General features: G+C 37.8%; 1 protein-coding gene across 1 annotated transcript in view; it reads left to right on the top strand.

Moving 5' to 3' along the window:
- The window catches only part of LOC146677987 (GDNF family receptor alpha-4-like), a 57,936-nt gene that overhangs the window by 40,530 nt on the left and 3,330 nt on the right, over positions 1-14,076 (top strand). The window contains exons 4-8 of the mRNA XM_085429069.1: positions 380-460; positions 3,491-3,836; positions 5,379-5,488; positions 6,288-6,422; positions 11,969-12,129. Of these exons, the coding sequence (XP_085285195.1) occupies positions 380-460; positions 3,491-3,836; positions 5,379-5,488; positions 6,288-6,422; positions 11,969-12,129 (833 nt within the window). The remainder of the gene's footprint in view (positions 1-379; positions 461-3,490; positions 3,837-5,378; positions 5,489-6,287; positions 6,423-11,968; positions 12,130-14,076) is intronic.

Genomic DNA, 14,076 nt, shown 5'->3' with positions numbered 1-14,076 from the left:
TTATGTTCATAGATGTTATTATACTTACCCCCATTCTATTTTCTGAAAACAAAGAGCACCATGAGTGTTTAAAAATACCGCAATGTCGATATAAATATAGATATGAAACCCTTTTTAGGTTGAGAAATGTTTGGATTATACATGTGGCTACAGAAACGTAAATGCCAGCATTGGCGAGTGGGTTGAAAATAACACAATAACCCTGACAAATGAATAATAAGCTGAGGGAATGTGTGTGTAATTTATGACTGAGTGAACTGGAGTCTCAGTGACTAAATAAAAATGACTACATGCCATTATTTGTGTTTCTTGAGATTTAGATAAACTGTAGTGCCTACTGAAGCCTTTATTCCTAACTGTGTGTTGTTTTTTTCCCCAGGACTCAAGCTGGTGGAGAGTTACCCTTATGAGACAGTGGAGAGGGATTACAACTATGTCCGCTTGGCCTCTATTTCTGCTGGCAAGTTCACCAACCTTCATTAACTTTCACCATATTGTAAACCCCTTTACCCTTTGAAGATGTTTGTGTTCTATTAAGTATACAACATTACGCCAAAGCCTTTTCACTGTAAACATGCCCAATATAAACATTCACATCTCAGACTCAGCTGAAATAACATAATCCATGAACGTCAAAGCATACTAATGGAGGCATTTTTTGATACTACTGTCTTAAAATAAGTGACTATTCCAAATCTGGCCTATGAAAAGAACATACTAGCTTAATATAACACCGAATGACAACAGACTGAACTAAATATCCCTTATCAAATGAGGCAAAGTTTTATTTAAGAACAGCTGAAATCAGGTTTTGATACTGATGTGGTCATTGTTATCAAGAGCCAAAGCCATGTTTTGGCTCTACATTATATGAATCTGCTGGGAATGGGACTGGAACCAACACAACAAAACCAAATTCATAAATAATGAACACAAGTAGCAAATGTTTATGTTAAAAACTGGGACCAAATATTTGGCATTTAGCCCAAAAAAAGAACTAAAAATAAATCAGTTATTAAAATATTGCTGACTTTTCTCCGTTGACATTTCATAAACTGCACCGCTGTCTTCATCTAGTTTGACCAGAGGACCTGCCAGCTTTAAAAAAAAAATATATGTAAACAAGCTTATCACTCATCTCTGAAGTACACAACTCACAGAGGTCAGCTCACTTCCACATTTCCCAACATAAATCCCAAAGGCTCATTCACAAATTGTCACAAAGTAGCAAAAGCTGCAATCACTGTGCTGCTCATTTCAGTGGCAGATCTACACAGAAATATTTGATATTTGATATATATTTATTAGTTCAGTCGTCATATATTACGAGCAAAAAAAAAATAACACTCTTCAATAATAATAATAATAATAATAATACTAATAAATCACTGAACAGGCTCAGTAGTCCCTATATTTATGCCCCGCCTATATTCTTATCATTAACAAACATCAACAAACAGAATAATGAATTGCACATTTTTATGCACATATTAACATCATTCCACAATTTAATCCCAACAACAGAAATAAATCTTTGTTGAATCTCTTTCTTTGCTTTATTATAATAAAATAGAAAAAAAATCTCTCAAGTCAAACTTAATCTCCCACACTGAGAAAAACCTTCACACGCAGTTTGAGAGTACCTTAGATTTAGCTTGAACTTAATTAGCATTGTTTAAAAAAAAAAAAACAAAAAAAAAACCCACACACAACAACAACAACAACAACAACAACTTTCATTTGTTTGCATTTAATTTAAACCAGTTTCATCATATCGAACCTGAGAAACAATGGCTCAGTGTGATCATAATATCCAGACTTGTTAATGACCCCTATTACTCTTTTTTTGTAACATAACTATTGGATTTATTGTTTTGAGGGTCATGCCCCACAGTTCCACACAGTAAGAAAAAACAGGAAGTATAAGTGAACAGTAACTTATATGCAGGGCATTATAATCCAACACATCCTTAGTTAAAAAAACAAACAAACAAAAAACTCCTAATGATTTTGATATATTTTACCTATAATATAATGAAACATGTTATGTTTCATGTTAATTTATAATTAGTCATGACATCTAAAATTTTACCTCATAGACTCTTAATTTTAGATGTCAAAACCTTTAATTCAATATTACATTAGTATAACAATAGTGTTCTGATGCAAAAGATAACTTGTTACAATAAGTTTGTGTACCTGTGCTATTGGATGTTACATACGACTGAAGATTTACAGTCACCATGAAATAAGAAATGGAAGATGAGATCTTGTAAAGTAAAAGATAAAAAGTAAGTAGTTAAAAGTCTGATAGTGAAGTATTTTAGCTGTTGACAAGCATTTCAGTCTTGTCTAAAGCAAAGGACATGGCAACTCAGAAATCACTTTGCATTTAATTCAGGTTTTTTTTTTAAGCACCAAATCAGTAAAACAAATACTCCAAGGCGCTTTATGTCGTAAGTTAAGGACTCTATAATAATACATTAAAATTCTTTACTGTTCTCTGGTAATACCTTATTTAACCTACTTTGTGGAGGTGTGGGTAAATACATGTAAACGTTCTGGTGTACATTCTGCAGAAAAGTAACAAGAATTGCACGTCTTACTGGGTTTTGTGAAAGCACAATTTTTCTTTTCTTACTGTCATGTTTAAATTCTGCAACCCTGTGGAATTCAAATGAGAAAAAAAGGAACAATTGAGTGTTCATAATTTTTCTGTTGGGCTGGGGGACGGGGTACAATTTAAAAGGCAAATTAAATTCAAAGATTCACAATATTCAGATTAAAGGAGCGCATCTCAGTTATGATAGGGCCAGAGGCAGGGTAGACCCTGGACAGTTCTCCAGTCTGTCACAGGGCTAACAGAGTGACAGACAACCATTCACACACTCATTCATATCTATGAGCAATTTAGACAGACCAGTTAACCTAACCCTACTAGCTGCATGTCTTTGGACTGCAAAGGGGAGAATCCAGACAAACACAGACAAACATTCAAACCTCACACAGAAAGGCCCTGGCTCGATTCGCACCTTCAGGACCTTCTGATGTGAGGCAATAGTGCTAATCACTGCGCGCTACCAAATATGAAACACTTTAAAAAAAAAAAATTTCTCCAGTATAAGGTCATAGAGGGGTGTTAAATATGTTAAGAGTTGAAATAAAGCAATCAACCAATCATTCAAAATTATGACATTGTGCTATGTTCAAAGCACTGAAGGCCAGACTCTTCGTCTGATGCTCCTTTTGTTTTTCTGATAGTCAAAAACAAGTCCCCCATTTTTTGTTTACACACACACACACACACTTCCTCCTTAAACCTGATGTTCATTTCCAAACTCCTTATCTGATGTTTTAACAACAGGAGATTACATCTCATCAGGATGAATTGGTAAACTAGTACATGCTTATGTTCTCATTCACATACACACAAAACCTCTCGATTAGTTTTCTGTTGAAACCTTGTCACTAACCTTACTTCCGTCCACAGACTCTGATGTTGGCATGACAACTGTGAATCGCTGCCTGGATGCAGCCAAGGCTTGCAATGTGGACGACTTGTGCCAGAAGCTCCGCACAGAATATGTCTCGGCTTGTATCAAACCCACTGCCAAGTCAGGCCTGTGCAACCGGCCCAAATGCAATAAGGCCCTGCGCAGGTTCTTTGACCGTGTTCCTGCTGATTATACACATGAGCTGCTCTTCTGCCCATGTACGGACACAGCCTGTGCAGAGCGTCGAAGGCAGACCATTGTGCCCAGCTGCTCGTATGAAACGGTGGATAAACCCAACTGCATTGCACAGATGAGGATCTGCAAAGCTGACTATGTGTGCAGGTAGGAACAGAAGTAAATACGTAATAATAGACTAATAACAGACTCCACTTGGCAAATGTATAAGATAAGATAACCTTTATTAGTCCCACACGTGGGAAATTTGTTTTGTCACAGCAGGAAGTGGACAGTGCAAAAGTTATGAGGCAAAAATTAGAATACAATAAGAATAAATACAGTACACAGCTGTACAGAATAGAATAAAAAAAAATACTATATACAGTAGAATAAAATAAATATACAATAAGATAAAAATAGAATACAAATACTATATACAACTGAGTAAAAATACAACGATGACAGAAAGGATTATTGCACTTAGTATTATTGCATATGTATGGATGTGTGTGCTTGATCAGTTAAAGTCTTTATTATTTAGTATGCATCAAAACATAAAGGAGGTTTGCTTGCATCCGTAAATTATTTATATAATATCAACATGTTATTGGTTTCTCCTTACAAATATAATTTTTCAACAGTTTTTTCAGTTTTTGGGAAATAAATAACCAGCAGATATAATCAGACACCTCCCCAGTGAGGTCACGGTTGTACTTCTTGTTCTGCTTTGGAGCCAGGACCAGTTTTTCACCTGCTACAGGTTCTGGCTAGAGGGTAATTCAAGCCTGAAGTAAATTTTCCAGGGCAGAACAAGACTAACATCACCAGCTACTGAAGTTAGAGTTTCTCTCTGGAGAAGGTAGCTGGTGAGAAAGCAGGAAACGGAAAGGACTGAACAGCAAAAACGACTCTTTCAAAGTAAGAGCGAGGGTATTACCAACTAGTTAATCAATTGCAGATGGCATTTTCTCCCAGAAGAAGAAAAAAATAAAAGTTTCTAAATGCAGCCTTCTTCAGCAACCTGCATGAGTAAAAGTTTTTTGTTGGAAAGCATTTATCACTATGCATCTTATTTTGATACAGCAACACACGGCACTAAGATAATTGTTTACTCCAGCTTTGATATTGCTAAATACTCTAGTTTCTCTTGTTTTTCTTGGATATAGATTTTACTTGTATTCTCCATACATATTTAGGCCAGTGCTGTTCAATCGTATGGCTCTTTGAAACTAAATAAACAGCCACTCAATCAACAAAATGGCCTGCTGTTTTACCCTAAAGCTTTGTACCACCAGTGGTTAGAACACCCCAGAGAGCCTGTTGGAATAACACATTAAATATTTAGCACAGATAAAGAGCCAGATGGATCAGAGTCATCACTCATTGCTATCTCTGGTCATGGCCATTATTTTTTCCACAGCCCCATTAGACTCAGAGGGCTTTACTAATGATCCCAGGTCTGGGGAATGAAATATATTACTCTTTCTATCACTTTCACATTACAGCTCAGTGCTTTCACTCTTCACCATGGCCTGCAATATTTCTTTAATGTTGGAGCAGCAAACTCTTAATTAAATGACTGAGTTATAACTTAAGTTACTTAGAGTAAGAAATGATATGTAAAAATGAAATCAGCAAACCTTTTAGATAAAAATGTAGAGTTCTGTTGTGTTCTTCCTAACTAGTATGCATTTTGTGTTTTTATAGGTCTCGTCTGGCACAGTTTCAGTATGACTGTGAACTGTCCAAAACATCTGCCAGTGGCTGCAAGCAAGAGAACTATGGAGCCTGCCTCCTTGCCTACACAGGGCTTATAGGTATGTGAACATCTGGAATGTAACACGGAGAGCGAAAACACACAGTCGAAAACATAAAATCACCACCTGTAGGAGGAAAAAGACAGTATGTAAGTGACGCTGTGTGGCATATGTTGGGAGAGAGAAGGAAAGAGAAAACTGTGCAGCCTTAAATGCACCGGAATGAGCAAAAGCTAGCTAGAAGCTAAATTAATAAATACAGAACAGGTTAAGATTGAGTGGGAGAACGAAAAGACAAAGTTCAGCTTGGTATAAGATGGTATAAGTATAAATATCTCTCATTGCAGAAAAAACTGAAGCTCTTTATGCAGAGTGAGGTTTAATCTGTTTTATAACAGGTGGCAAAAGAAAAAGAGCAGGTAGAGCAGACATTTCTTTTCCATGCACTGGAAAGAGGAGCTAACCTAATGCATTTCAAGAATCTCAAATGGTGCCCCTCAGCACAAACACACACTTGGCGTTTTCATTCTTGTCTTGTATTTATTAAAGTACTTGAAATCCCACCAACACTATGTTGGGGGGCGCGGGGGGAACAGAAAACAATCTCAATGCCAGAGACTTCTGTGACCTAAAAAAGAGAAAATTGGAGCATTTTTCAGCATCACTCTATTATATAATATGACTGCAGCTAATCTAACCTGTGGTGTTATAATATTACCATGCTTTTACATCAGGTCAGTGTATAGGGAATGCAGAGTCCATTAAGGCTTCAGAAAATAATGCATCATGATTACAGTGTAACAACTCAAAAGCAATGCGCATTTAATATTGATTGACGGCTGGCGCTGTCTCTCTGCAGGAAGTACAATAACTCCCAACTATGTTGACAACTCCACGTCCAGCGTAGCCCCATGGTGCTCATGCTCAGCCAGTGGGAGCCAGAGAGAAGAGTGTGAGAATTTCCTGGGATATTTCACAGACAACATCTGTCTCAGTGAGTGCTACCTTTTTACTCTAATGTCAACAAAGTAGTGCACAGACTCAGGTTTTTGTTGTAGGATTGTGTTCATTTAGAGATATTTGGGAATAAATCATTAGACTATGCTGTTGGCAGCCTGTTTAACTGGTGATATGTGGTTCACAAGAAAGGGTTAATGCGCCTTTTTTGTAAGTTTTGGTTTATAGATTAACCCTTGCCTGTGTAATGTCAATATTTTTGTTACTCTGCCAACATTTGTGTTATTAAATCAATACAACCACAACCATCCATCCATTCTCTTCCGCTTATCCATGTCAGGGACTTGCTGGCGCTGAAGCATATCCCAGCCGCCACGTGGCGAGACGCGGGGTACAACCATAGCAGTTTATGGATGTTTACTTTTTCTCAATGGCAAGCATTGGAGACCACATGTATGGTTAATATTTAGAATTTACCGCTGTTAAAACACATGTATGTACAGAAGTGATACTCGTGACAAAATGTAATGAAAAAAGAAAAATCAATCATAATCAAGATATACTGTAGGCAGAAAGAAATATGTTTATCTTGAACAAATATAAATGAAGGAAGGTTTTCTGGTAACTAACTGTTTACTTCTGTGAAACTGACTAGATTATTGCCACTCTGGAAAACAAATAGCCCGTGTCTGCTGATCTATATGACACATGAGGGACTATTTTGCTGTGTCTTGCATATGTATTTCCTACACTTGATGAAAGTATACTGTGACTGCCTGCCCATTTTGTTTTGTCACACATTGCAGCTCTTATATATTTGTTGTCACTGGATCTAGAACAGAATTTAGAACAGGGAACATTTCTTGATGAATTTTAGTGGCATCTGGGATGAAAAGTTCTTAATCAGATTTGAGGTCCTGGTCATGGTTGCACCATGCTGGCAGTTCTGCGGGGTCGCTCATTCCTTGGGGAAGAAGGCCAATCAATTTCAACAGTTTTCTCTCCTTGCTGGTGTTGGGCTTGTTCTCGGCATAAATTATGGTCAAGCTCATCCTTGTCATATGCATTGCTATACCTTAAACGGTTGAGCACAGGGGTGTAATTTCCAGGGGGGTTATGACCCCTCCAATATAACTCCCTCAATAAAATTATGAATTATTTTGCATAAATAGGCTGTTGATTTTCTTTCCTAATTTCAGGTATTACCAGCAAAATAGTTGCATGTTTAATCATCTGGCAATTTACCCAGATTGTTACACCCCGGCCTAGGCAACCGGCGTGCAACACAGGGAAAATAAAAATAAAGGAAAAAAAACAAAACAAAAAAAAACTACTACGGGTCTCCACAAAAAAATCCCAAAACGAAAGTATCGACAACTATTTACATCAAAGCAAACTAAGCCATTTATTTACATCAAAACACCAAACTATTTACAACCAGGGGGGAAGATCGCCAACCTGACAAACTGAAACACAGGGCTTAAATACACAGAGGGAGCAATCAGGGAATGGACAACAGGAGGGAAACACAGCTGGGGCAAATCAGAACTGACGAGACAAGGAAGCGTAACCTGAACACACTGAGATAAGACAGACGTTCAGAGTAAAGCAGGAAACACATAACAGTCACGCCTAAAACAAAACACTGACAACACCGAATCGTAACAAGATTTATTTATTTATTTAGACAGAGAGTTTGACTCTGCCCCAGACCATTTCCTATGGGTTACCCCCCACACACATACACTCCTTCCCCACCCTTCTAACTAGAGTTTACACTGTCCTATCCAATAAAAGCAAAAGGCCTTGCATTCATTATCTTCCAAATTCGCCTCTCTTCTACAATTTCTGAGTTCAAAATCTTTTCACTGTCTTGATGGATACACAGTAACACAGGCGAAGTGCTGCGTTCCACCACTGACTTGCAGTCGATTTGAGTAGTTCCCAAAAAAGAGGGTAAAGTGTGCAGGATGTACAGGATGACAGGTGTAAGTGCATGAAATGTAACACTGTTGGGAACTTGTGCAGGAAAATCAGGAGCAAAGATGAAAATGGACATGCATGCAGGTACACATACACAAACAAATACACCCTGCTCCATCCACCCACTCAGTGTTTACAGAATGAAGTTAGGGGTTAAACTTCAGGGAGACTTACTGGGGATATTAACAATTTTGCTCATTTATATTTCATATTATATTCACTATATAGTACATTACTTTATGTGAAATTGAACTGCATCTGGCACAGGTAAAAAGACAGAGCCTGCAACTGTAGAGATGAAACAAATCCTGTTTTCCCAAATTGCTGGCTCGCTCTGATTTCTGTGGTTTCACATCCTTCCACTTAACTCCTGGTTGAGCAGTGTAATTTCATTTGTAAGATAAAACAGAAAAAATGAATTTTGTAATCAGTATAATTTTCACTGATAACCTGTAATACAGGACATTCAAGGGGCTTGATATGAAAACCAAATTAAGCTCCATGGCAGGCATAATGATAGGATGGAGCTGTTGGGATTCAGTGAGAAAAATGTTTTCCAGCATACTTCATCACTGGCACAGAGAGAGATGTGTTTAAATCAAGGGTCTCTTTGTAAAATTCAGTGTGCTCTTTCTCACTCCCTCTGGTTCATTCTTTCATTTATGAATGAAACAAAACACTTTTTTAAATGTTGCACGATCATTTGCACTTTATGTGGTTTCTTGGTAATTCCACCTGCTCTTTCAGACAGTCACTTCTAACTGAATTATATGTAAGCAACCCTGTAATTATTAGCCTATTTAAAACTTATCATATCTTATTTAAAGAACTGATGGAAAATAAATGCTGTTGAAGATTTTGGAAATTTTTTAATTCCCCAGGTGTGTTAAAGTGATCAAAAAAGAGATAAATGTGCAAAAGCACTGTCTACTGACCAATCAGTGCTCAGGAAAACAATCACACCATTCTTGGAAGATCCCTCAGACCTTGGTGGGTAGGTAGAAAGACGCTTTTCTTTGCAAGCTCCTTTGACTACAATGACCTGGATGACTGAGAACCTTCACAGACATAAGATATCAAGGTCTAAAGAACAATAACATTACTTTAAAATTTCTAGTAGCCCAAGAGAAACAAACAAACAAACAAAAAAAGGGATAAAAATTGTGTCTAAGAATTTGTTTCTTGCTCACCTCTGAAAGAAAAAAAGAGTTTAGAAAAGGAGTGGGCAATTAATTTTCTCAAGGGGCCACATGAGAAATTGGGACTGCCCCGTGTGTCTTATGGAAGCTCTGGAAAACTAATAGTCCTTTCCTGCTTTAGATACTTGTAAAAACCTCTTTCTTAAAGAGAATCTTAAAGATTCTTTAAAGATCTGATTGATATCTGATCTTTAAAACAGAGCACCTATTTGTACTATACTATCTATACTATCAAATTAGCAAGTATAGGCTGCATTTGAACTTTGGTTTTATGTTTATTCTTTTAACTTATTCTTCATTGTTAATTTAAAGGTATTTTACACACATCTGTACATGCATTTAATCTGCCAGGTTCTCCTGTTATTTAAGAGGGAAACAATGCTGATACGTTTGTTGACTTACGTAGTGAGCATTTTGTTGTTTACCTTTATAAGATAACATAGGCCAAACTTTATTTTTATAGTGTTGCTAACCAAAGTGCTTGAAACTGTTAAACTAAAGTACACTGACACACTCTTTGATTATCTGTAGCCATGTAACAAGGATGCTACAGCTTTCCTTGCAGAACTTGCTGATATTTGTTGAAATGTCTATATACAGGGAGTGCAGAATTATTAGGCAAATGAGTATTTTGTCCACATCATCCTCTTCATGCATGTTGTCTTACTCCAAGCTGTATAGGCTCGAAAGCCTACTACCAATTAAGCATATTAGGTGATGTGCATCTCTGTAATGAGAAGGGGTGTGGTCTAATGACATCAACACCCTATATCAGGTGTGCAGAATTATTAGGCAACTTCCTTTCCTTTGGCAAAATGGGTCAAAAGAAGGACTTGACAGGCTCAGAAAAGTCAAAAATAGTGAGATATCTTGCAGAGGGGTGCAGCAGTCTCAAAATTGCAAAGCTTCTGAAGCGTGATCATCGAACAATCAAGCGTTTCATTCAAAATAGTCAACAGGGTCGCAAGAAGCGTGTGGAAAAACCAAGGCGCAAAATAACTGCCCATGAACTGAGAAAAGTCAAGCGTGCAGCTGCCAAGATGCCACTTGCCACCAGTTTGGCCATATTTCAGAGCTGCAACATCACTGGAGTGCCCAAAAGCACAAGGTGCAATACTCAGAGACATGGCCAAGGTAAGAAAGGCTGAAAGACGACCACCACTAAACAAGACACACAAGCTGAAACGTCAAGACTGGGCCAAGAAACAGGAAGAAGTCTGCATCCTTCAAGAAAAACATGATTTTCATGCAGGACAATGCTCCATCACACGCGTCCAAGTACTCCACAGCGTGGCTGGCAAGAAAGGGTATAAAAGAGAAAAACTAATGACATGGCCTCCTTGTTCACCTGATCTGAACCCCATTGAGAACCTGTGGTCCATCATCAAATGTGAGATTTACAAGGAGGGAAAACAGTACACCTCTCTGAACAGTGTCTGGGAGGCTGTGGTTGCTGCTGCACGCAATGTTGATGGTGAACAGATCAAAACACTGACAGAATCCATGGATGGCAGGCTTTTGAGTGTCCTTGCAAAGAAAGGTGGCTATATTGGTCGCTGATTTGTTTTTGTTTTGTTTTTGAATGTCAGAAATGTATATTTCTGACATAGCTAAAACTAAAATAGCTACAACTAAAAACTACTTCCAAAAACATTCAGCTTTGATATTAATGAGTTTTTTGGGTTCATTGAGAACATGGTTGTTGTTCAATAATAAAATTATTCCTCAAAAATACAACTTGCCTAATAATTCTGCACTCCCTGTATATAATGTATATAATGCTTTTTTAAACTGTAACTCTCAGACACTCTCAGCTGACACAACATAAATTAGTCACCATTGCCATACATGTATTTGCATTATGTCTTTCTCTAGTCTCTTTGTTTTCCATGCAAATTTTTAAACTTCCTCTCTTTCCTTCATATTTTTATGACCTCTGCTCTGGAGTGTGAATAATGAATGTCCTTATTACTGACCCTGGCAAGCATATATCTATCACAGAACCTGTACACATTGAGAATATCTTTGGTATGTGTAGCGAGGTGAATCTTTGGCCAGTCTTTCCTCGGGCCCCCTGCCTAGAAAAGATACAGAGACGTCTCACAGTTATTTGGCCAGTGCAAACGGTCTAAGTGTTAATGAGGTCGATGTGGAGAGGCAGGTGCAGTTTGGATGCTTGAAGAGAATACTGAGTATTTTCGCCTTTCTTTTTTCCTTTTCTCCTATGCTGTCCAAATCCAAACTGGCCTTGGCCTAGGAGAACCTCTTATGCAAGATTTACAACGCAGAACAGGAGGCATCTGTCATGACTGAATAAGACATGAATGTAACTCAATGAAAACACCAAGGTGCTGCTGCTGAGGAATAGTAACGTTTTTTACTGCTATATCTAATGTTTCAGGTAATGCGTTCATGATGTTTGGAAGGGAATCAGACCAACAGCCGACTCACAGCCAGTACAGCACAACCAGCCAAGGCAGAAGAGAAAACAGCTGCACCACCTCTCCACCCGGAACCATAGAAACTATGAGGAACATTCTGGATACAATAATACCAACACAGGTGTGCAGTTTTCTCGTCATTCTTTTCTTGCATCTCTACAAAATCCCACGTTTAGAAGTGAACCATTTCTGACAAAACAACTTTCTCAGATGTGCAACATTGTAGGCTTCTGAAATTATTTTGTACAGGACTGAGACAACGACAGTGAGATTTGTTGCTGTCTGTGTTATTGTTTCAGCTGCTCATTTTCCGTATTCCAAATGGAATTTGTCTGATGAAAATGACATAAATCGTGTTAATATGACCCTTTTTTTAAGGTATAAACATTTGAATTCACCTCCAAAAGTTGATTCTGTTCATCAGTATTCGTCACTCATCAGTCTGAAGCCGTCACTTGGATGAGTGACGAAACGTTTCTCCCACTGAAAACGCTTCGTCCAGATGAACAGGATCAACTTTTGGAGTTTTACTTACCTGGATGATTGAACATGCATCAAGACATTTGAATTCACCCTTATATAGGACCATCATGGGACACTTTTATAACTAATACTGCTGCTAATACTTGCATTAGGCAACACAATACTAGCCAGATAATACCCTAACCAAGCTGACATGGGGTGCTGATTAGGAAGTCTCGAAATAAGGTTTACCTTTTTGTTAATTCATTTCAGTGCAAATAAATATGTAGTGCATTTTAACTTCTGCATACACATACAGCACAATAGCAAGTTCACTCTCTTTATTCAGAATGAGAAGTATAAAAAATACTGTTTTCATTGCCAAGTGATGATCTGCGGCGCCTAGGTTAAATTTTATTCATAAAAATGTAAGTTGCACACATAAATATTCAATGGACCACTGCAGCTAGTCTTTGGCACATCCATGTGCACCAGGCTATGCATGTTCAAGGTCCAATGTAGCACTGCAGCCAGCCATTTTTCTTGGGGAGGACATTAAGTATAATACATTACAATATAATATATTACATTTTTGACTATGATCACCTAATCTGACACAGAAACCATTTCAAAACGCGATTGTGTGTGTGAGGGTCTTCTCACTGCATTTCAGCAGTGGAAGCAGCTCTTGCTTCCACTTTAGCTTTACTTCAGTCCTCACGGTCAACCACAAGCAAAGCTAAATTGTCCTTTTTATTACTTTTGTGAATATAGCCACATTACAAATCCCTAAACAGGTACAATAATAGATAGATTCTAGTTATAGAAAGATTTTTGTACTTATGTACCATTAAGCTCTACATTTTTGCTCACTTGTCTTTAGGCTGAATCCTTTTCTCCCTTTCTCTATGTAAAAGCAAAGTTTAAAAGTATCATTAAGTTTGTCCTGTGATTATTGGTAGCAGCAGGAGAGAATGGCCTGGTACTTACAGCGTGTCTGTTTGAGCACTCAGACTGCTTTCTTACTACAAGTCTCATTTAGCCACACAGTTATGCAGCACTTTTATCTACGCCTTGCATTCACACACACACACACACACACACACACACACACACACACACACACACACACACACACACACACACACACACACACACACACACACACCACTGTCTGTAGGAGAGTCCCAGCTGATAGGGTTTTTCACGGTGCAGCTTTAAACACATTTTTCACCCAAGTTGCTGCCTGTATTTGCATTGGGAAGTGCAAATTTGGGCTACATTGCTTCACTGCATAGCTTTTGTATACAATGATGATAACTAAAAACTTTACTTTGAGTGTCTTGTTGTGAAATAAGAAAATAAATATGTAAAAATTCAATGGGAGTGGAACAAGATGGATTTAAGTTAAAGTGGTTACTGAATAGTTTATATTGAGATGTACTTTAGGTAGAGATGTAGTACAGAAGCTGCAGAAGACTGCTGAATAGCAGGTTCCAATACAGACTAGACCAGGAGGTGGGGGGAAACAATCAAATGAGCACATCAGGTATGAACCACATTCTTTGAAATGTTTGTGTAGCTCCCACAAAGTCCAAGTATTTTA

The sequence above is a fragment of the Rhamphochromis longiceps genome, linkage group LG2 (assembly GCF_057381845.1).
Source record: "Rhamphochromis longiceps isolate RC_006_pf linkage group LG2, R_longiceps_female_GT1.1, whole genome shotgun sequence".
Taxonomy (NCBI): domain Eukaryota; kingdom Metazoa; phylum Chordata; class Actinopteri; order Cichliformes; family Cichlidae; genus Rhamphochromis; species Rhamphochromis longiceps.
This window is presented reverse-complemented; position numbering and strand designations above follow the sequence as displayed.